The sequence below is a fragment of the Leptidea sinapis genome, chromosome 38, assembly GCF_905404315.1.
Source record: "Leptidea sinapis chromosome 38, ilLepSina1.1, whole genome shotgun sequence".
NCBI classification, from domain to species: domain Eukaryota; kingdom Metazoa; phylum Arthropoda; class Insecta; order Lepidoptera; family Pieridae; genus Leptidea; species Leptidea sinapis.
Window position 1 is genome coordinate 8314421 of NC_066302.1, and position 25537 is coordinate 8339957.

General features: G+C 34.9%; 1 protein-coding gene across 1 annotated transcript in view; it reads right to left on the reverse strand.

Annotated features, from left to right (window-relative positions):
- The window catches only part of LOC126975933 (ATP-dependent translocase ABCB1-like), a 34729-nt gene extending 9900 nt beyond the window's left edge, over positions 1–24829 (reverse strand). The window contains exons 1-11 of the mRNA XM_050824051.1: positions 24678–24829; positions 18283–18340; positions 15586–15864; positions 12461–12561; positions 9897–10068; positions 7315–7486; positions 5754–5884; positions 5427–5651; positions 3614–3739; positions 2851–3054; positions 602–772 (exon numbers count right to left, since the gene is read on the reverse strand). Coding sequence (XP_050680008.1) covers positions 602–772; positions 2851–3054; positions 3614–3739; positions 5427–5651; positions 5754–5884; positions 7315–7486; positions 9897–10068; positions 12461–12561; positions 15586–15864; positions 18283–18340; positions 24678–24778 — 1740 coding nt within the window. The 5' untranslated portion in view covers positions 24779–24829. The remainder of the gene's footprint in view (positions 1–601; positions 773–2850; positions 3055–3613; positions 3740–5426; positions 5652–5753; positions 5885–7314; positions 7487–9896; positions 10069–12460; positions 12562–15585; positions 15865–18282; positions 18341–24677) is intronic.
- Positions 24830–25537: the final 708 nt, after the last annotated feature.

Below are 25537 nucleotides of genomic sequence, written 5' to 3' on the forward strand. Positions count from 1 at the left end.
TTGGCTGGTTTAAGTTCACTGTAATACTTTAATAGTTGTGGCTAGTAAATTGAATAATCATTAAATTGTACCTTACCCTTTTACAAGCCCGGGTCGCTATTTAGGTATTACCTACATAACTACTCAATCAAATTTGTGATATTTACAACTACAATATACGAACAGACGGTTGACTGATGACCTTAATACACTTGAGTTAGGCTAGGAAAAGACGGAAAGAAAAGGAAAAGACTAACAAAAGTTCAAAGAACAACAAAACATAAGATGAAACAAACTAAAAGTATTAACTCCTAATGCAAAAATACTTCTTTATTGATTTGACTGAACTGGTAGATATAGAATATTTAAAGGCTTGTTATTATTATTATTACATAGAATAATATTATCTATATCTCTTTAATGTGGCTTAGGACTTCTCCGAAGATATTCTTGCGTATTGTTTGTTATAAATATGTATTAATGTATATTTTGTATAATTAATATGTATTATATAAATCTATTTAAGTACACCTTGTTAGTATGCTATTTGCGTGACAATTTTTATCCTTACTAGATGTATATACTTTATATACTTGTATCTATTAAATTTATATTATGTTACCTTGTCTAAAGCCTTTTGTACTTTAGCTTCGGAAGAAGTATCAAGAGCACTGGTGGCTTCGTCTAGCAACAAGATACTCGGGTTACGGACGAGAGCGCGCGCGATTGCGATACGCTGCTTCTGTCCGCCCGACAGAGACGCACCGCGCTCACCCACTAGTGTGTCATAGCCCTGCAATATGCAATTCAAATTAAAATTCAAATATTTTTATTCAAAATAGGATGTGATATCATTTATTGAAAGTCAAAACTACCACCCATTCCAAAACGAATGCCTCAGATCTGTGAAGAACAGGCGCAACAAACTCAGCGGGCTTTTTTTCATCGAAATAATATGTTTAGAGAGTAAATAATAAACTTATTCTTTAATAGCCTGAGGGCGGTCGCTCCACTCCCAATGTGTGGTATCATTAAGAAAGTCATTTATGTTATAAGTAGTAACCTTTACCACACAAACGTTTTTTAACAATTGTTTTGTATAACGTAGGTAATACTTCTGTTTTTAACATTTTCTGGGATCTTGTTGTAAAAGCATATACATCACCCCACAAAAGACTTACTAACTCGACTTAGCCGTGTAGAAGTTTATGTCTGTTCCTGGAGTTAACATTATGGCAACGTTAACATTTTGGACCTAGGTTATAAATTGAGCAAATAGCCCTCTTCTGCAGCACAAATATTGTATGAATATCGGCAGCATTTCCCCATAGCAATACACCATAGGACATAATACTATGGAAATAATTAAAGTATACTAGTCGCACCGTATCTATGTCAGTTAATTGTCTAATCTTTTTAATCGCGTATGCTGCAGAACTAAGTCCGTTCGCCAATCCTTCAATATGGGGGCCCCATTGTTATTTGGAATCCAGAGTAATGCCAAGAAATAAAGCAGATTCCACTGGTTTTATTACCTCTACCTTTAACAAAACACTTGCATCTACATTTTTGACATTTGGTAGGGTAAATTTTATATATTTCGTTTTCTTGCTTTTTAACAATAGGTTATTAGCGCTAAACCAGTTCACGATGTCACATAGAATATCGTTCACTTTGTCATACATAAATGGTTTTGATAAACAATGCTACCTTATGTTTTTTCCTCTATAAGATTAGGGAGTTCATTAATATAGGTAAGGAATAGGTACAGTCCATGAATAGATCCCATATTGAGAGGAGTCCCAGGAGACTCCTGACATTGACGTCGACCTTCTGAATTCTATTGTTTAGATATGAAGTCAGAAGATCGAGTGCAGTTCCTTTTATGGCATAGTGACATAGCTTCCTGACCAGCGTTGAATGTTGAACACAGCCAAAACCTTTAGATAAATCACAGAAGATGCCAAGTGCATTCTGCGATTCCTCCCAGGCATCAAAAATATTATTGATTAGCTCAACACCTGCATCCGTTGTTGAACGTCCCCTAGTAAAGCAAATTGTTTCAAATTAATGTTGTGAATGTATCTTATGAGAGTTAAAGTAAGTAAGCATTTGGCTTGAAATTATTTTTTCGTAAATTTGACTAAGGGACGGCAAAACCGACACAGGACGATTGTTATTCGGGTCAGAAGAGTTTCCTGACTTAAATATTTGTGTAATTTTACTATGTTTCAGAAGGTTAGGAAACACACTACGATTAATACAATTATTAAAGACTATTGCAAGATATGGTGCTATGACATCAATTATTGATGTTATTATTTTAACAGAAATGCCCCAAATATCAGCAGATTGTTCATGTCTAGAGAATTAAAAGTTTTAATTATTTCTCTAGGGCTAACAAAACTAAAATTGAAAATTTGTTGACATTTTCCAGAAGAAGTGACTCAGCAGCACTGGTGGAGGAGACAAGAGTGCATGTGATAGAAACTGGAATGTCAGATTTTATTTCTCAAAAGCAGTAGTAACTTCCTGCCCATATTGAATTACTGTATTGTTTATTGATAGATTGTATTCAACGTTGCGGTAATATATCTGGAGCCTATTGCAAGTTAGCTTCAGACGAAGTATCGAGAGCGCTGGTGGCTTCGAGAACGCTGCTTCTGAGCGTCCAGTTGGAAATAGCTTTTCAACTACCTTTATAAAGAAAATCCGTAAAATTTGGGTAAATTATGTTCAATGTTGACATATAGACAATATCCTTCATTTATCTTCTGTCAAACAAATTCATAAAACAGGTGGGGTATGAGTGCAGGCGTTCGCACTGAGAACATCATTACTCGATAATGCACATCAAAAAATAACACTTACATTAGGCAACTTCATTATAAATTGATGTGCATTAGCCTGCTTCGCTGACTCTTCTATTTCGTGATCAGAGCAGCCTTCCCGTCCATATCGGATGTTCTCCCGCACGGTCGTATTGAAAAGCACTGGCTCCTGACCAACCAGACCAATCTGCTCCCGAAGCCAACGCACTGACAAGTTGCGAATGTCATTTCCGTCTATACTCACCTGAAATAAAAGTTTGTAATCTTAATTATTTGTAGAAAGACAGCTTAAAAGTAAAATAATAATTATGTATCTTAAACATATCTCTAGAATAAAAAAACCAAGTCCGCCCAGTGCATGGTTACGTAGGAACTTTCCAGCACAATATGCAGATCTGAAGAAGTTTCTTTTTTTACTATGAGGTCTGAACCATATTGAGTTCACGGCTTACTTCTCAATACAAGTGGTATTACCGTTATACATATTACGTTGTTATACATATAATCGTTGTACTTACCAATTACTTCTCAGCTACATATTTTCAAAGTTGGTCGACAGGCACACTAGAAGGTAAATACCGATGAAACCTGTCCCGATTTTTGCCTTTAAAAATCGCGTACAACCAACTAAAAGTTTGCTCCTGCGATTCCTCGTTTCTTATTTTTGGAAGACCCTTAGTTTTGTGCAGCATCGCGGTTAAGTATCGCTTTGAAACATATGTACTAACGTTGTTACGTTACAGTTGATCTATTGCTTTGTGGCAGAAAAAGGCGCTAAGTAAGAATAAATATAAATTACTTACACTTCCATCAATTGTATCATAATATCTGGATATGAGCTGAATGATGGTGGATTTTCCACAACCGGAGTGCCCAACCAGAGCCACAGACTGACCACGCTTCACTGTTAAACTGACGCCTTTTAAGACCTGTTCATAATCAGAAACAGAGATATTTATTTATTTATTTAGTAATGAACTACATGTGATACATTAACATTAAACAAGTCTTAGGTGCTAGGGATACACATAATTATATTTAAAGGCAGTTACAGCATGTACACAAATACAAGTCGTACAAAAAGTTATGGGTACAAATGGAAATAATAAATAATTCATGGTCTCCTTTCTGCAATTGGTATACAATCGAACCTGCTATCTCCCGCAGAGCTAGCCCGTGATTACGGAACTGCAATTACCACGAACCTGCAATATCTGACCTTGTTAGGCCTGGCCTTGTTAGAACTGTATAGTATGATCGTGGAATGTATGCTCAGCAGTCCCAGATTAAGACTATTAATCCAGGGAAAGATAAATATTATGAGTTATGACTGTGCCATGTCAATACATTTACGAAAATATTTTGTATGTAAGAAAAAACCTAAGTATATCTCTTGGAGAAAAATTGTGATAGACATCATTATAATACTAGCAATAAGGATAAATTAACACAGCCGTGGTTTAGGTTGTGTAAAGTACGTAGGTACATATAACTATATATACTGCTATAAATATTGCAGCCGCCATCTTAGTATACTAAATTGTGAATTATGTTTACGAATTTATCGATCTCACTGACTTATAATTTGAATACCTACTACCTATTTATAACAATAATAATTATAAAAAATATGCATATTTTAAATCTTATTACAATAAATCATTCTTATCTTTCAAAATCACCAGCAAAGATTAAAAAACGATAGCTGCGGCTTTGATGAAGCCGAGTTCAAACAGCCGTATACCACGCAATACGCTTGCATTTTTAAAAAGATAACGTAAACAAATAACAATGTGAGTATGACACTCGTTTCGTATTGACCGCGACAACTGCTTAGGGCCCTAGGGGCCTCGACGATGCGCATGTTTGTGTGAGTGTATCATTTCGAATGTTTGTAAGTAGTTTCCGTACTGCTACATGTGTCTACTGTGTCTCAGGTCTGAGGCAATCTTTTTTGAATGGGTGGTAGTTTTTGACGTTCAACAAGTGATTTGAATCCTATTTTGAATAAAATTATTTGATGGAGAGGTCAATTTCATACAACTTACATTACCATTTATTCTTCAAGTAAGAGCAATAATGTTATTTATATGTATGTGAATTATTTTAACATACCACACAATTTCAAGATTAGCTAAATATTTAGTTTTATTAATCATATGACTATTAAAAATGTATATTATGTTACTAAGGGTCTCAACAAACGTGATTAGTTATCAGGGTAAAATCTAAGTTTGGTCCAATAATCGTAATAGTAATCTACACTGAAACCCACTCAAAGACAATTTCATTAAAATAAGTCTACCTTACTCGTATACATAAAGATTATATCATTTGAGAAGATAAAAGTTTATTGTATTTTTAGACATGTATTTACGCGCTATATAAAAATACAATATCATGCTGATCAATAAAAGCTGATAATGTTGAATCGCGTCGTATAATTTTAAACTACTTAATTTATCAGTTATTATCATTACACAATGCCGTGCAATATGAAAATGGCAATCAAAGAATGTCTGAATTTAGTATTCTACTAAGTATTTATCATTCGCATTGCGCATACGGAATTAATAATTATCAGGCTTATCTTGTTGCAAATTTACGATAACTCACCGGTACATCAGGCCGTGATGGATAATTAAATACAACATTATGCAGTTCTATATTTCCTTCTATTGAGCTGGGGACTATTCCACGGTTCACCAAGGGGTTGATGTAAGGAACGTTATCGATAAGATTGAATATCTGAGCTCCAGCACCACGAGCTACTCCGAACACTTCCATAAGCGTCGAAGATATCCCGAAGTTAGCCGATCCCATCATTACACCGAAGAACACCTACAAGTTAAATTATTGCACTCTTAACAACAAATAACGTAAAAGGAGGCTTATTATGAAGAAATAGATACTGAAGAAATACAGAAACCTGTAAATACTTACAGATATCATAGTATCAACATCGTAATTATCTGGGTCGTTGACCATAAACCTGTACCCAAACCAGAATGAAAGGGCGTACGAACAAAATATGCAGAAGAACAACGTTCCCATAGCAAAACCATTATAAAAACCTGCAAAAAGTGTTTCAGTTATTAAATTGTATAAAAAATCATTGACAATTTCATGTCAAGACTACCGCAAGTCGCAATAGAAAAATCAGTTAACGGTAATATTATGTTTTTGGAGTGTCAGGGCGCGGGTGCTCTCTCCGCTAAATTTGTTTAATGTAGATGTAGACGAAATTAGAAAATATTACAAAACGCTCTTAAGTATTTTACTCATGGCTAAGTTTTATGACCGTGGCTAGTGTTGTTTCGATTGTAGGATTTTTTTTATAATGAAAATAAGGGACGAGACGAGCAGGACGTTCAGCTGATCGTAATTGATACGCCATGCCCATAACAATGCAGTGCCGCGCAGGATTCTTAAAAATCCCCAAAAAACACTGCGTCTTCCGGTTCGTGGTCGCCATTCGAGGACTTTACGTGACTTACGTGACGACGACTTACTTTCGACGTACTGTCTACCTCCGACAAATAATGCAGTTAGGCAGGTCCAATTTCGCGAAAGAGTTCACTCATGGAATCCAACTCGGATGGGCAGCGCTTGGGAAGCGCCATAACATCTTCTCGTCCCAAATATCACAAGTCTGAAGACGAAGGTTTTCAACCAGTTTGTGTTGCCAGTGATGACTTACGGTACGCAGACGTGGTCGCTAACTGTGGGCCTGGTGAGAAAGCTCATGGTCGCTCAGAGGGCAATGGAGAGGGCTATGCTCGGAGTTTCCCTGCGAGATCGAATCAGATCCGTAGGAGCACCAAAGTTACCGACATAGCCCAAATGATTGCGAAACTGAAGTGGCAGTGGGCAGGGCACATAGTGCGACGGACAGCTGATGGCCGTTGGGGCAGTAAAGTAATAACTTATAATTTTGGAAATATTTATTTTATATTAGGTACTTATTGTTATTTAAAACTGAAAATATTAATTATTATTACGTTATAAAACAAGGACTGAAAGAATGGTTTTATGCACTTAGATTTTACCAGTGGGAGGCTCCTTTGCACAGGATGCCGGCGAGATTATGGGTACCACAACGGCGCCTATTTCTGCCGTGAAGCAGTAATGTGTAAGCATTACTGTGTTTCGGTCTGAAGGGCGCCGTAGCTAGTGAAATTACTGGGCAAATGAGACTTAACATCTTGTCTCAAGGTGACGAGCGCAGTTGTAGTGCCGCTCAGAATTTTTGGGGGTTTCAAGAATCCTGAGCGGCACTGCATTGTAATGGGCAGGGCGTATCAATTACCATCAGCTGAACGTCCTGCTCGTCTTGTCCCTTATTTTCATTAAAAATAAAATAAAAAAAACTTAGCTCTTAGGTATTACTGAGTCTGTATAAGTAAAACCTGTGAAACTATTCAAATCATGTATCTTATCACAATTCTTATTAATTATTTAATCTTTTGTATTTTTTATGATTGTTAATGCTGTAAAAACTCACCCTTCTTTATGTTAATATTTCTTGCGTCATCTAAATGGACTTGATATCTCTCTAGTTCTTTCTGTTGTCCACTGAACGCATACACAGTTCGTATTGATGATATAACCTCTTCAGCAATAGAACCAGCTTTACCGGATGCTATGGCTTCTTTTTTTGAAAGCCTTGATGCAATCTGCAAAGTAAAGGAATATAATAGTAAAGTTACATGGATTTAGTACAACATAATTGTATATACAATACTGGACGCAGGTTGTCTCCTTGGCGCATTTTTTTTACCAATATGTAATAAACATATTTCTTTAAGTTTTAACCTCAGAACGTTTATATTTTTATTGAACCTAAATGATCATTTGGCAAATACTAATTTACACTTTTGTATTTAATTTTTTTGTACTAATAAATTAGGAGTGATCCGTGTATGTATTTATGTACAGGACTCCCGTTTTGCTGGTATATCATGTTTTGCTTTGTAGCCAAAGGCAGGTGTTGGAGGAAGTCAAACACGTCATAGGTCAAAAAATTTTCGTAGGTGAGCTGCAGCATTTAAAACGCACTTCAATTATTCTCATCCACACATTGACCGAAAAATGGCGACTTTCATAACGTTTTTTTGTATTTCAGGCATTTTAGTGGAAAGAATCTGAAAAACATATCGAAATAATATCGTTTTTGTCTCGCATTTTTAAATTTGGACGGATAATTGTTGCTTTCATATTGATAAATAACATGTGTTTAATTTGTTTAATAAACCAGAAGAAATAATTTGATTCAAATTACTTAATACGTCTTTATTTAAATAAATTTATATAGTTGCGATTTTACCTTTTATTGAATTCTAAAAAACCTGATAACCCAAAAATCGTTCACTTTTGCATAATACCCCATAACTCCTATCACCTCCTAACGGGAATACGTCGAAGTTGCCAATAACCCTGTATAAAAACAAGTGGTGACCCGGCAAACGTTGTTTCACCATTATAAATTAACTACTCCGCGCCTGCTCATTGTATGAATTGCCATAAGTAATAAAATGTCATTGACTGAAATATTTGTATTGCGAATATTTATGTATTTACTAGCTGACCCGACAGACGTTGTTCTGTATATAATCAATTAAACAATGTTTTTTTATGTATTTGTCAATAATATTTTATTATATCAACAATTATTTCGTAAAATATGCACCCTGTTGTTGTAATGAAATTGGTTCACAGCAGAACCAAACCGTGCGTAAAAAAATTCTCTCATAGGAAGTGTGTCCACACAAAACAAATATTGGACATAAAAACAATTGCTTTATATTGTAAATTTTCTCCCGCAATGACAACAGCCACTTCGTCAATGGTAGGTAAGTAAATTAAAACTCCTTGTGTGTTCACCGGCAGGTGCATTCAGCTCGAATGACAATATTAGGTATGACTGTTCGATGTGCACGAACTCGTCGCAACTAAGCCTATGTACTTCATTGTCACTCACTAAAGAAAGCAATTCTGACATAGCAATACGACTATTTGCTTGATCTGTCCCTCTCTGGTCATCAGTGCGGTTAGCACGTGAGGTAGATCTTCGCACGTTTGATTGACTGTGAGACCTAAGTCAGGTCGTCTTCTACTATTGTACTTATTCAAAGTGAGAATAAGTTCTCGCGCACTTAGCAGTAAAGTGTCACTATCACAAAAGATCAACAAGAAAAGCACATAACATTAGCCAAATCGGTCCAGCCGTTCTCGAGTTTTAGCGAGACTAACGAACAGCAATTAATTTTTAAATACATAGATAAGTCAAAAAAATTAAGGTTCCGGATAAGTAATCACCAACATATCATATTATATACTAAAACCTTCTCTGGAACACGTATCTTATGATATAACTCCATTGTTTCAGGTTCAATAGTTATCTCAGTATAACCGAAGGAAAATCCGGCTCTCCGTTTATTAGTACAGTTGGATGGTTGTGTACATGTTATGGTTTTACTACAACACAGTTCAACCGATCACAACAAAATTGGCATGTAATAGTAGTAGGCTTTTGTTCCTCTCCAGCACGTCTCTATGAAAATTTTTGTTCCTTTAAATAATCCTACATCCATAAGAGCTGGAGTGCGAAGAATACTATAATAATTTAAAAAATAAATTTTGTTTATTATTGTCGACCTACACTTATCTAGTATTAAGTAAATAATTAATATCCTTGTTATCAATAACATTGAATTTATATCAAAATAAATACACGGTGGTTATAAAATAGAGCTTAATATAATATTAATTATTTGACGATGTACACATAAATGCATACAACTTACAATATACTAACGTACAGACAATCAAGAGACCAACAACCAGCAAGGCGTATGAAAAGAAAAGAACATCTCTAATGCAGATACAGCAAGATAGATAAGATGAGCGAATCTATCGTTACTGTAACCAATTTTTATTGACAAGTCGTAAACAGTCGGCTACACTTGGAACTAGATCCTTAGTATTTCGAATACTAAACGGCTAACCACACGCTATCGCCCACATTAACAAATCAAATTGGTTATGTTTATTAATATTATAAGTCTGCGGGTAAAGACTACTTACAAAGCCAGCCAATCCAACGAGAAATAGCGTGATTGGAAATGACACCAGGCACACCAAGGCTAGCTTCCAGCCTTTTATCAGCGCCATTATTATGGAGCTGACGAAAGCAGCTTGGTAAAACACGAATGTCCCAAACTTCTCGCCGATTCCATCTTCTAGCTTGATAACATCGCTAAAAATGATAATTTATGTACATACCGGTATAGTGAAATATATTTTAAGGCTGGGATCCGAATACAAGGTCTCTTTGAAGCTCATGACCTGCAGCTCCCTCGGGTTCTCCATGTTATTCCGTCTGGATTTTAGCTATTTTAGGAACGCACGGAATTCATTTAAAGGTTACATGGTCAAATACTTAGGCTGAGATTTATAGAGCGTGCTCAGACTTGGTCAGACTTTACTTACGTAAATCATAGCTGAGTGTGATAAAACGCGAATTTAGTCTTGGCTAGGTATAATTTATAGAGCGTGCTCAGACTTGGTCAGACTTTACTTACGTAAATCATAGCTGAGTGTGATAAAACGCGAATTTAGTCTTGGCTAGGTATAATTTATAGAGCGTGCTCAGACTTGGTCAGACTTTACTTACGTAAATCATAGCTGAGTGTGATAAAACGCGAATTTAGTCTTGGCTAGGTATAATTTATAGAGCGTGCTCAGACTTGGTCAGACTTTACTTACGTAAATCATAGCTGAGTGTGATAAAACGCGAATTTAGTCTTGGCTAGGTATAATTTATAGAGCGTGCTCAGACTTGGTCAGACTTTACTTACGTAAATCATAGCTGAGTGTGATAAAACGCGAATTTAGTCTTGGCTAGGTATAATTTATAGAGCGTGCTCAGACTTGGTCAGACTTTACTTACGTAAATCATAGCTGAGTGTGATAAAACGCGAATTTAGTCTTGGCTAGGTATAATTTATAGAGCGTGCTCAGACTTGGTCAGACTTTACTTACGTAAATCATAGCTGAGTGTGATAAAACGCGAATTTAGTCTTGGCTAGGTATAATTTATAGAGCGTGCTCAGACTTGGTCAGACTTTACTTACGTAAATCATAGCTGAGTGTGATAAAACGCGAATTTAGTCTTGGCTAGGTATAATTTATAGAGCGTGCTCAGACTTGGTCAGACTTTACTTACGTAAATCATAGCTGAGTGTGATAAAACGCGAATTTAGTCTTGGCTAGGTATAATTTATAGAGCGTGCTCAGACTTGGTCAGACTTTACTTACGTAAATCATAGCTGAGTGTGATAAAACGCGAATTTAGTCTTGGCTAGGTATAATTTATAGAGCGTGCTCAGACTTGGTCAGACTTTACTTACGTAAATCATAGCTGAGTGTGATAAAACGCGAATTTAGTCTTGGCTAGGTATAATTTATAGAGCGTGCTCAGACTTGGTCAGACTTTACTTACGTAAATCATAGCTGAGTGTGATAAAACGCGAATTTAGTCTTGGCTAGGTATAATTTATAGAGCGTGCTCAGACTTGGTCAGACTTTACTTACGTAAATCATAGCTGAGTGTGATAAAACGCGAATTTAGTCTTGGCTAGGTATAATTTATAGAGCGTGCTCAGACTTGGTCAGACTTTACTTACGTAAATCATAGCTGAGTGTGATAAAACGCGAATTTAGTCTTGGCTAGGTATAATTTATAGAGCGTGCTCAGACTTGGTCAGACTTTACTTACGTAAATCATAGCTGAGTGTGATAAAACGCGAATTTAGTCTTGGCTAGGTATAATTTATAGAGCGTGCTCAGACTTGGTCAGACTTTACTTACGTAAATCATAGCTGAGTGTGATAAAACGCGAATTTAGTCTTGGCTAGGTATAATTTATAGAGCGTGCTCAGACTTGGTCAGACTTTACTTACGTAAATCATAGCTGAGTGTGATAAAACGCGAATTTAGTCTTGGCTAGGTATAATTTATAGAGCGTGCTCAGACTTGGTCAGACTTTACTTCTGTAAATCATATCTGAGAATTTCAACAGTTAAATAACAATAAAATCGAAAACAAAGATAATGCTAAGCTTCCTCTCAACTAAGTGTTACGTAAGTAAAGTCTGACCAAAGTCTAAGTAAACTCTATAAATCTCAGCCTTACTCTTAAGCTATGGCCTCACCGAGGTAGACGAGTTCTGGTGTTCAAAGTATGGTGTAAAATCGCTGACAACGTGAATTATATTGGTATAGCGATCAAGAAACGCCAATGCAGCTTTCATGGCGGTAAAAATTATATTTTTCATCATAAATGTTTTCGGGCTTGGCATTTTTGGGCCCCTTGCTGAGTTGAGTCGCCGCGGCCGCTGTAGACAAAACTGATTTAACGTAGTATGTTGTAATCCCCAAGGCTATTGAGTCCATGTCATGCACAAACAATACCTTTTTAAAAATAAATTAAATGATTCTATATTTTGGATGTCCGTACTCTTTATTTAAATTCCTTTAACATCAGATATACACTATTTGTTCTTATAAAAGTAGGTAACTCTAAACCGCAACACCAGCACATAATTCTTAATGGTTAGTATAAACTGTGCTATATGTAATTATACTCACTCAGTCATTTTGGATGCGAAGTCACCAGTCTGGTGTGTATCAAAATATTCGAAGTCTTGGTTTAACGCAGCTTTTAAATATTCTTGTCGTATTTTATATATCTGTGGGTGATTTGATGAAATATTTCATTATTTATGAATCCTCTTTAAGAGAAAAGTAAGAAACAAACATAAAACTTCTGCCTCTTAATATATTAGTGATAATTTTATGTATATATGCAAGTAAACAAATTTTCTAGAAACTGTATTAATTAAACTTATAACGCCTACTATTGAGTAAGATCGAAATGGTAAGTCTTTTGTTAGGCGACGAATGCTTTTACAACATGATTCCCGAAGATGTTCATAACAAATGTGGTAGGAAATTCAAAAGAATTGTTAAGAGATGTTATGTGCTAAAGGTTACTACAACATAAATTACATTCTTGATGAACCACAGATTGGGAATGGGGCCATCGCTGTGAGGCTATTGAGTTTCTTGCGCCCGTTCTTCTCAGGTCTGAGGTATGAATTTTTGAACGGGTGGTAGTTTTTGACGTTCTTTGATTTTAAAACCTATTTTGAATAAATATATTTGATTTAAAAAACATTAGGCCACTTAAAAGGCCCACAACGTGCCTGTGATGCTCTAGTGTATTATGGACAAAAGTCAATTGTGTTCCACCTTAATGTCATTTTCTACAGTCATAATTCAAATTCAAATATTTTTATTCAAAATATGATTCAAAATCACTTATTGAACGTCAAAAACTACTACCCATTCAAAAGAGACTGTCTCAGACCTGAGAAGAATGGAAGCAAGAAACTCAGCGGGCTTTTTTTTTAAATATAAAAATATGGATGACAATGTGATATCGTACAATAAACATTTATAATTAAAGATTTAAAATTAAGTGTTCGCTTTATTCCCAGTCCGTTGTGTCATTAAGAAAATCGTTTATGCTATAGTAACCTTTCCCACACAAACGTTTTTTAACAATTCTTTTAAATTTCGTAACACATTTGTTTTGTATATTTTAGGGATCATATTGTAGAAGCATATACATCGCCCAACAAAGGACTTTCTAACTCGACCCAACCGAATATTAGGCATAACAAGTTTATGTTTGTTCCTCGCGTTAACATTATGAATGTCACAGTTTCTACAAAATTCCTCAATGTATTGAGAAGCAACACAACAGTAGTGGTGATCACTTGCGATCCAGCGAGGAAAACAAGCGTACATGCCCATGTATGCTTGTTTTCCTCCTGTGCCACATAAAAAAAAACATTAAAATACATATACACAGTCTTTTCTATGTCGTACATCTAAAATATCTTCACAAGGTTTATTGAAGTTAAGTGTTAATTGAAATGGGCGCCATATTAATTAGTAGATAGCATAACATCTGGGTGCGGCCCGGTGCCATTTGTTTTTGCCCAAGAGCTGGCACCAATTTTTGGGTAGGTATTTGAGGCAAGCTGAAAACATGGTCTATACCTCTCCTGATGTACCCCAACTCGGAACTGCAGACCTGGCTGGTGATTATTATTTTTTTTTTAAATATATTTGAGGCAACTTGAAATTTTTATAGGGCATTATTTATGATAATGTAATTATAATTATAATATAATAATAATCATTATTTACAAAATAATAACATTCCCAAAAAGACAGGTCACTTTAGTGGGACTTTCTACCTGCCAGGTGATCTAAAAAGTTATGTATAGGTGCGAGTGAGTAGCGCTATAGGCAAGCCGTAGTGTGATAAAAAATTTCTTCAGTTGTATAATTATTTTATACCTCAATAAATCTGATTTTGAGATTTTATATTTTTGTAATCATTGCTTTCTTTAATACGTTTGCCTTTATGAATTTGAACGTGAATATTGAATTTCCGTATGAATTTTGAGTTAAAATACTGTAACAAAAAAAAAATTAAAACGAAGGTTGTTGAAAAATTAATGTAAAAAAATGTCTCTTATGATTTCTTGAAAAATAAAAATATTCTTGCAGAAATGACAAATATTCAAGTAATTCATAACATTTAGAATTGTATTGAAATTGACTGAATAAGACATTTTTTATGATAAAAAAATAACACAAAAATATGTCCATTTAAAACAAACAAATCAATACAATCATTTTTATACAAACCGTTTTTAGCCCAAATCACAAAATTATCTTTTTTTACTCCGAAATTTCGACTAGAAACCTCGTGGCTATTGTAAGTTACGTGACCTTATAAGAGCCAACAGTAACGCGGCAAGAACGCAGAAAGCTGCCGATTAGCGCTCTCTCTCACACTACGGCTTGCGTATAGCGCTACTCACTCGCACCTATACATAACTTTTTAGATCACCTGGCAGGTAGAAAGTCCCACTAAAATGACCTGTCTTTTTGGGAATATTTTGTTATAAATAATGCCATATAAAAATTTCAAGTTATCTCAAATAAATTTTTTACATATTTTTGCACACGCCTGGCAATGTAAAAACCCCGACTAAATTGACTGGCTTAATTTTTTTTTATTTTGTAAACATAAAACTACAACATATATAAATTGCATATTGCCTCAAATATATTTTTTGAAAAATTTTGAGGTTTATTTAGCCCCGCTACTCACCAGCCAGGTCTGCAGTTCCGAGTTGGTGTATTTCAGGTTTTTATTACCAAGTTTTCAGCTTGCCTCAAATACCTACCCAAACATTGGTGTCAGCTCTCCTACTATTACGACACAAGTATAATTATAAGTACTTAGATAATTTATACGTTTAGACACAGTGTCTTGCTGTTAAGCATCCCATAAAAAGTGCGTGACAAGCTACGTCTTACACTCGCGATTTGCGAGAGGTTAGTTCTAAACTCAATTTTTTTCGACGCTTTTACAGCTGTCATAGTGTATCTAGACATATGATCTAAGCTCAAAATAGGATTTATTAGCTTCTGCTGTTAACGAATAAAATATTAGCTTTTACCTACCTATAAATCGAACGGTTTTTATGATATTAAACAATTGTTTTTTCTCTATCTGTTTAGTATGTTAATCTCCGATTGTTTTAGAATTCTTAAATCTACATAAGAACACACCAATATTTCCTCGTACTAAATAGCAGTGAAAGTTCAAACTGTAAGTCGGTACTTACCTGGTTAAAAGCAGCAAAGTTCATCAAAACTGTTGCAGAATACGATAGTATAACGAGAACTATCCCGACCACGCTGTTCCAAATTGCAAAGTCTCTGACTGCTGTCAGAAACACATCGGGTTCTGGAGCCCCCATGATAACAGAGCGTCCATAGTCCACCATGCTCTGGAGAAGTGATGCAAATAGCAACGTGTTGACTGGAGTCATGCTCCCGCATGTTATTGAGAACAGCAGTCCAAAAAATATAAAGAATTTATCTTTTAGCGTTGCAAATCGGAACTGAAACAATAAACTAGTTTAGACAATGTTGCTTAAAATAATTGTTTATTATCTATCCATAGTATCTAAATCGATGAATTCCAATTTCAATCTCTATTATAACACAAATGTTAAGTGGTAAAAGGAATTTTACCATTAATTATTACCAAAATTTTACATTATAGTAAATAATGTAAAATTTTGACGACCGACTTATACCGACGTTAAACTTCATGGGCAACTGAGGTTGGCCAAACTGTCATTAATATTTACACGTGCAAAACTAATCCTCTAAAAAGTATTTTATTTAACTGTGTTTAAACTTAAATATGTATAGAACGTCATTGAAGCTGTGGTTTAATTAATACAGTCATATCTTATATCTTTAAGCAAGCAATTATTGTATGTATATATAAATCTGAATCTCGGAAACGACTCCAACGATTTTCATAAAATTTAGTATACAGGGGATTTCAATTTAAAAAAAATATAGTTTTATTCGTGTTTTAATGAGAAACAGCCACAGCTACAATAACATTAGAATACAAAGGTAAATTTCGCCACTATAAACAAGACTATAATAGCTCAGATGGGGCATTGGGTGATCCGGAAAGCAGAAGACCCCGGTTTGAATCCAGGTGTCCTATTAGTTTTGTAACACATTTGTTTTGTACATCTGGGATCATGTGGTAAAATAATAACCATCGCCCAACAAAACACTTCGTAACTCAACTTAACCGAGTAGTGGGCATAATAATAAATACCTATGCCATATTGGTACGCCATAATTTTCAATTTAGCCATGACCCTTGGAAAACTAAATACGATAACAAGTATATAGGAATTCGCGATCAAAGCATCCACGAGTCACCATAGACAGCACCTATTCACGAGCATTTCAAAGCAAAGCTGAATTTTATTTTTCGTTTTTAGCTCATCCAACGCGAGTGAAGGAGAAGACAGAACTTTCACTGGCATCTGTTCGCCGTTGTTCTTTGTACATGGGTTACACTGAAAATGTTTAGAACTGGCCAGTTAGAAACATTGCTAATGAAAACTTTTTTTGAATTTCAATTTTAGAACCCTTTGGTAACCTAATGTAGTATATTGCATTCATTTGTCATTTGTTTTCTGTGAATTGGCGGCAAATCTAAAACTGTCTATTACACGTGAAAATAAACCTAACGCGAGAAAATTTTCGGTCAATGATTTATTATGACTTTCGTTGTGGGCTTACTCAACAACAAAGCTGCGATAGGCTGCGATTAGCATTTCTTAATTAACTTAAGTCTCATCTCGTGCCACTATGTACAATTGGTTTAACGAGTTTAAGCGTGGACGTAACAATCTCAATGATGATACGCGTGAGGGAGTGTATCCTTTAACAGCGACTACTGAAGATAACATCAGTGCTGTGCGGCGCATGATTGAGGAAGATAAGAGAGTGACCTATCAGCAGATACGGGCAAGCCTAGGCATTGGTATGAGTCAAGTTCAAAAAACATTACACGAACATTTAGGCGTCGGGAAGCTTTGTACCAGATGGATTCCCCATACTTTAACCGACGACCTGAAACACCTTCGCATAGACTGGTGTCAAATATTAGATAAGTCCTCACCTGGCGCCCTGCGACTTTTATTTATTCCCAAGAACTAAAGGTAAAATTCGACGTATTCGCTTAACGAGCCCTGAATATGCGGTAAAAGCGTAAGAAAATGCCATAAAAAAGACCCCTACGGAAGAAAAGGCCCACTGCTTTTCTCAGTGGTTCCATCGAATGCGACGATGTGTAGAAAGGAACGGAGATTACCTCGAAAAACAATAAAAGTATTGGCAACTTTCTTCATTAAGCCGTTTTTCATTTTCTAAACATTTTCAATGTTACCTAGGTATGTACAAGGTATAAGGTTGTTGGTTACACAGACATCCATATTATCTTTTTTTAGCAGCATATTTCGGGTTTTCATAAGTAGGTTTATTTGTTAAAATTCGTATGCCATCTCTAAGACGTTATAAATGTTGTTCGCAGATTAAAAGTTATGCCTATTTTTGTAGTAATTACTTAAATTTTTACTATATTTTAGTAATACTAAGTATGATTTCTTTTTGCAGTGCATGTATAATATTGAAAAATCTTTTGATTAGATTATAATACTAGTTTGCCATTTTGCGCGGGTTTCATATCCGCTAAGAAGATTGCATACATATTTCCACGAATGGGTGTAAATGTTTTTACGCTTAATTTTATATTATTTATTCTATATCTAAAGCTAAGAATGTCCGTAATATTGATACAACAAAAGCGACTCCTTTTCCCTGATTTGACAGACAATGTATGTATAAATAATATCTTTAAAATTTGTATCTGTCTGTTCATTTTTTTATTAGTACAGGCCGTTGAAATATTGATGAATATAATATTAATTTGATAAACTTACCAGCGATATAAATGATACACTAGGAACTTCAGGGGTTTCTGGTTCAGAGCTGGTGTTGCTGCAATAAAAGAAAAATTGGTCACGTTTAATATTATTAGGTACAAAAATATTATTTTTTTCATTAAATATTTAAATAGGTTTCTAGTTTGCAGAACCGAAATCTGAAAGAAACATCACGAAACTCTATAATATATATATGTACGTTTATTCGACGCTTTATAAAGTCGCCAACACTCTTATACGTGCTCGGCAGCCCAATTTTAAGACACAGTAAGAGACAAAAATAAAATTCTCTGGGAAAATTTTGAATTATGTTCACACGACTCTATTAGTATGAAAAATGCAAAAAAATCAATTTTTGAAAAATTTATCCCACACTAAGGGACCATGTATTATGTTCTTTGTAGTATATTCATTGGTGCTCAGTTGACAGCAAACTTGATTGCGCGTGTACAATTATTACGGAGTGCGTACGGTCGGTCGCTTGGTCAGCGTCGCACTGAATTTATGAGATATTGAGAAAATGAGAATTATTAGTTTTCCTATATTTCAACTTCATTTCAAACTTCATAAAAACAGGTCCTCGGAACAGTAAGAAGCTACCTCCACAATCGAGTAATATTATCATCGTTGCACGTATTTATCTATACACTCTCCTAGAACGGCGATGTTATCGCGGTAATACAACGCACTCGTCGTTCGTCGCAGATCGATGATATAAGCAACAACTGCGAAGTTTCCTTCGATTGCTGTGAACAATCGATTGAGATAAGGTATGTGTGACAAGGTGAGCGAAAGAGAAATTATGTGGACGAGAAACGTCAAATTATCTATCGCGTCTGTGTTTACACGCGGCGAATGCGTTGTCAAATAAACTCTTTTCAACAGTATTTTCACCAAAAAAAAGTGTTTGTGTGAAATCTGAACATGTGATTGAAGTAAAAGTTCTTTGACGTTTACGACACTTATCACTGAAATGATATAACTTAACATAAAATGAATATCATATCATTAAAATTTTGTTGTTTTTCAAATTTTATTTGTGTATTAATACAGTTATAGAAGTGAGGGTTATCACTTTAAAAACATAACAAATTGTTTAGATTTACAAGAGCGACATCTCAAGTCAATTTCCTAATATGCAAATGTTGGGGTTGAGCAGGTTATCAACTGTAAAGTGGATCCTGTAGATGAGGCCAGAACATCCAAGATTTTATAACGATACGACTCTCGAACGGTTAGCTCAGTTGGTTAGAGTACCGGCACGGAACGCCGGAGGTCATGGGTTCGAGTCCCGCATCGTTCATAAAATTTTGTTGTTTTTCAAATTTTATTTGTGTATTAATCTAGAAGTGAGGGCTATCACTTTAAAAACATAACAAATTGATCATATCATATTTTAATTATAGTTATTATAATTTAATTTAACAAATAATGATATAGTGTTATATTGATATTATTCATAAAAATACGAAACGTAACTGTTTCATCTTCACTAACTTAGACCTATATATCTCTATCTCCCTTTCAACTTCCGTTCGCCTCGCCCGATCGCACTTTTCGTTACGCTTCGTCACGCATTCACCAGCATAATCCCCAAGTCAAGCTTGCGTAAAGAATTTTTACTTCAAAAATTGTGCAAGTCGTCTCGCGAACATTAGTTGACGATAAAACAGTTGCGTTGCATTCGCTCGTTGAGGTAGCGCCTTGTAAGATAGACATACATAGATAAGATAATTATAAGATACCAAAGGTAAATAAATTGGACTTAAGTTTAGGGTCCGCGGTGCCCAAGCAATAGCTGGAAGCGATTCACATAGAATTTGCTTTAATAAAAATATAAATCTAGCAGAATGAAGGATTTAATGAAAGTAAAGTGAAGCGGTTAATATTAAAAGATAAGCACAAATTTGATAATTTTTTCAATGTATACAGGGCAAGTTTAATCACAGAGTATAATAAAAAACTTTTTGTAATTTAATTGATAGTAATTATACAATACCGTTTAATGTTTTTCTAAATACGATAATTAGGTAAGGTATTGCGATTTAATTTTAAATAATGTTGTTATCATTGTAAGTTGCCTTAGTTATCACGATTATAAATATAATATATAAGGGTAAGTAGATATCTCAAAACGTAATTCTGCAATGATCACGAAACGTCGGCTTTAATAAAAAATAAAACAATGTAACTTTTACCTTATATATAGAAATGAAATTACACGTGTTTTAATCCTATGAGGTACTCAAATAAAAAAAATAAATAAATAAGTACTTAGATCTTTAATTTCACATTAACTCGCAACGAAAAACTTTATGGAAAAAAAGTATTTTTGAGGTTTTACTCTTTTATTGTTTCTAATATGTAGGTAGAAATAAATTGTTTTTAAATAATTAATAACTGTCTTTCTAATTTAGGAAAACAAATGCAATAAAAGTAAATTCTAGCTACACCACCCCTCACGCACCTCACCTGATAAACATCATAGCACAAAAATATAAAACCTAAAACCTAGACCATGCATTGTGACAATGTGGATTCTCTCGTGACTCTACTTTCCGGGATAGCCTGTATACTGAATTTGACCAACCATTTGAATAAAGACGTGTCTTACATTAAAACAACTTCACGAGATATATTAATAACACAAATTGTGATTGGCATGTTTTAGACTGTATGATTATTATTAATTATTTACGCGTAGCACCAATGACGAATTTCTTTGTTTATGATTCGTTCATTATACTAATTATCTACATGCGTTCATAATACGCTATACATACGTACGTACCTTCATTACGTAGGTACTATACTAATGCTTTGTGATGGCAATTGCAAATTATAAATTAAACCTTAGAGTCATTAGCCACCTACCACATCTTTAACATGACAAATTATGTGTCATTGAGAAACAGTGACTAGCTCAAAATATGAGCTATAACTTTATCGAGAGAAAATACCGAGAAAAGAAGTATAGTCTAGTCTAAGTATAGTCCTTAGTTTGGTTTTACTTTCTTCCACGTATCTACAACCTATCAATGAGCTTCCTTGAGGTGTGGGAGGTTCCTTTGCACAGGATGCCAGCTAGATTATGGGTACCACAACGGTGCCTGTTTCTGCCGTGAATCAGTTGTATGTTGCCTTAGTTATCATTATAATATATATATATATATATATATGTAGCATTACTGTCATGTCATATAGCATTACTGTGTTTCGGTCTGAAGGGCGCCGTAGCTAACGAAATCACTGGGCAAATGAGACTTAACATCTTATGTCTTAAGGTGACGAGCGCAGTTGTAGCTCCCCTCAGGATTTTCGGTTCTTTCAAGAATCCTGATCGGCACTGCATTATAATGGGCAGGGCGTATCAATTACCATCAGCTGAACATCGTGCTCGTCTCGTCCCTTATTTTCATAAAAAAAGTGTTTCCGGGACGATACGACAAGGGTACCATCAAAATAAGCGCATTCACCTTTCTAAACTTGGTGAATAAGGTGATTTTGATTAGATTACCCTAAAGGATTGATCTTTTGATTACTGTTAGTAAAAATATAATATTAATTACAAGTTTAAGCAGAATTATCAAATTGTAAGTAGAGGTATTTGGTGAGTATTGCATGATATGTAGGATTATATGGATGTATTAGGATTATTTTATTGTTGTTTCCTGAGTTCTCGTAACAGGTTTCATCATGCTCGCTTAAATGTCACTGCTTGTGGCGGCGACATGGGACGGGTCGTCACCTTCCCTAAAATATGGTTGAGGGAGGCGATGGCTGGCTCATGCGTCATGCTCGTGAACGGGCGCTGCTTGTGGTGGCGGGATGGTCCTGTTGCCGGGGACTCGGTTTCAGATTCTTTAAAGTTATTGTGTATATATATATATGTATGGATATATACATGTTTATTTATTTATAATCGGTTATAAAATGCTCACAGAATACCTTTATTTATTTATGGTGTATGTGGATGATGCAGCTAATGTACTCAATAACTTTTATATTAATTTACATTTATATTTTTTGACTTACTCGTGTAAGACATTGACTATTTGACGTTTGAGTGTGTTTTTTGCATCATTTTACATTTTACATATTATATTGTAATTGAAATGATCTGTAAATCTTGATATAAAAGAGTGGCAATGAGTTTCTTGCTACTTCTTCTCATTAGCTCAACCCTTTACGAAGTAGCGGTAGATTCAATAAGAAAAATATTTATTTTTTTTTGACATTCATAAGTGTCATTTTCGTGACCTACTTGAAGAAACTGATTTTGATTTGATTTAAAAGGCCGGCAACGCTCCTGTGATTCCTCTGGTGTTGCAAGTGAATTTTGTTGACAAACAGGCGTACGGGACGCCTGTTTGTCCTCCTCTTACTTAAAAGAATAAAGGTTGATATTTTAATTATAGAAATTCGGCATCTAGGATTGGCCGACTTATATTTGCGAAAGTGATCCTCGCTTTTGTCTACAATTCCGATCTTCGTTTGATCTTAACATTTTGTTTCATTAATACTGCCTCGTGTGTGTGTAAAGAGTAGCAAGCAATATATTGTTATTAAAAAAATAATGATAAAGAACACCATTTTAGTTTTTTTTGACTAGGCCTGTAGCACTTTGCGCAATCGCGATGCCTCTGAGCCCCACAGGTCAAATGTCTAGATACAAACTTTTAAGTCTCAGTGCAACTTATACGTTGTTTACTACGGATTGATAATCAATTCTCTTTTCAGTTAAATCGTCAGAGGCCCCCTTTCCCGTAAATAAATTTTGGAATTATCCGTCTGACTATCAATCATTACAGATTTATTTTCTTTACTTTCCATATAATATATACATACAATATCTCGCTAAAATCTAAGTCATAATATTAGATTCTATTAATCTCTGTATGACATTACTCTCTTACTTACGTTTCTGAATCTCATCGGCATACTTTTACAATCCGATCAATCGTTCAATCAAATCAATAAAAAGTTGTCAGACAAAAATTTGTCTTTTCTACACATACCTTATAACTACACAATAAAATGTCTTTTGTACAAATACCTAACCAATGGCTTACCATAAAATTTACTGATTATACCCCTCTTTAAGGTGCTTTATGTATATCAAATTTCATGCCTATTTTGGTAGGTAGGTCTCTGCTGACTTAGGGACTAATCATAAGTCACTAAATACGATAATCGTCGTAGACCTCTTCCTGTTCTTCTGTGTGGGCCTTACTAGTTAGTAGGACTAGCATCACCACCCGCCCATTACAAAAAATATGTGCTGCAGATTGAGTTTACTGAGGACGATTGAATGCGCATTTTATGACTTTTACATATTTTACATTTATTCTACATTAATAAATATTTATCTAGAAACTATACACCATCAAGAAATTGAGCATTCTTATAGTTCTTAATATCGTTTATTAGCATGTATCATGCACGAGACAACATGACGACCGTAACGTGTTAGAACCAATTACGGCCGCGGGCGGACTTTTGTCCTTCTGATTAGATTGATACGACTCGGTATCATTAGCTCACTAACACTTGCATAAAAAATGCGCACATTTTTGAAAACATACTGAATAACGATATAGGTGTAGGCAATCATGGTCCACTTCTCGCACGACAACTACAGCGCGTATATTTTGCTTCATGGGGAAGGCGGTTAATATTGCCACCCCAACTCCTCGCGGTACTTTAACAAACCTCTGATGTCACGTCACGCATGACCACGTTATAAATCCTCTTTTTTATACAATCAGGTAAATTGAAGCATTTTTATGGTATTTAATATTTGATTTGTGTTGACAAATTATCATATTTTCTAGAAACACACCTGTTTGGGCTTTCTCTCTGTAGGGTTAATTTTAAGCACATTTTATGCCTCAAAAGCTTTAGTTATTTATTTATCATCCATGAACCATATTATATCTCTGTACCAGTCAATTATTTTCAAGGCTATTTTCACTATTTCGATCTAATCGCATGATTTTCCAGTGTTGGTGCCTGCACTTACCAACCCTGATTAAAATATTAAGTACTGATCTTAAGCCTGTATTACAAAGAAGATTTTTGTTTTTAAGATTAATAATAATATATTTTATTTATCTCCACATTTGCCCTTACGCATAATAAAATGCATCTATCTTCTGGAATAAGAAGGCAAATGCGCGGTGGTTAGTTGATAATAGGTGATCACTTCTCGCCGGTTTATTTACCAGAGTAAAGGAAAGTTGATATTAACAATTATTATTCGAAATATCACGCAGACGCCACGTTCCTTATAAAATGATATAAATATACATTTTCAGTTTCGACATGTGTTCAAACGTTCTTAAACTTGTGCACTAAAATAGAACTGAGAAAATATAAAAAACAGATCTCACCTAGATTTCCATTTGTCTTTTTCTTTGTTCGTGAATTCAACTTTCGACATATTATCGCTCACTTTATAGCTTTTAGATCGACCATTCTTCAACTCGGACATTTTCGATTTGGGAACTCCTTTTGTTTCACCATAACACGTTATGCCTCCTTCCTTGTTACAAACAGACTATCACACATTATATCAATATTGATTGGGCATTATCAGATAAATTATTGTTGCGTGTTTTACAAATATTTGCTACGTTTCAACATAATTGCATTAAGATTTACGTAAGTTAAATTCATCAAGTATGTGTTTGTATTTTATGTATAGCAGACAAATCATATAAGTGGCGATAGGATAAATAAGTACCTAAGTATCTAATATTTTCATCAATATTTCTGTACCTACTTGCCTACGGATTTTGAAGGACGTCTCTTATCTAATCCGGGCATTGTATAATAAATCCAATCGAGCGATAGTTTTAGATTATTTGTTATGTTGAACTTGTGTCAACCAACAATGTTTATAGAAATGTATTCTCCAATGAAAATGAGTTATAATTTGAATGACCTTTACGGAACACTTTCGTATTTTTCGACATCGTATTTTTATTTATCGATAAGACAGGAGCTATTGGGGGACTTCACATGTCATGCTCCAAGATTTAATCGCAACTGTTAATCGCAAGAGTTGAAGAGGGCAGGTATAACTTATTTGTTTAATAAAAAAGTACCTACGGCAAACAGTTTCTCAACTCTAGAAGACAGCAAATATGTCGGTCTCAGTGAGTCATGCATATTTGTACCGTTTGGTGTCGAGACACTTGGCCCGTGGGGCCCAGAGGCGCGAAGAATGTACAAAGTACCATCTTCTCGC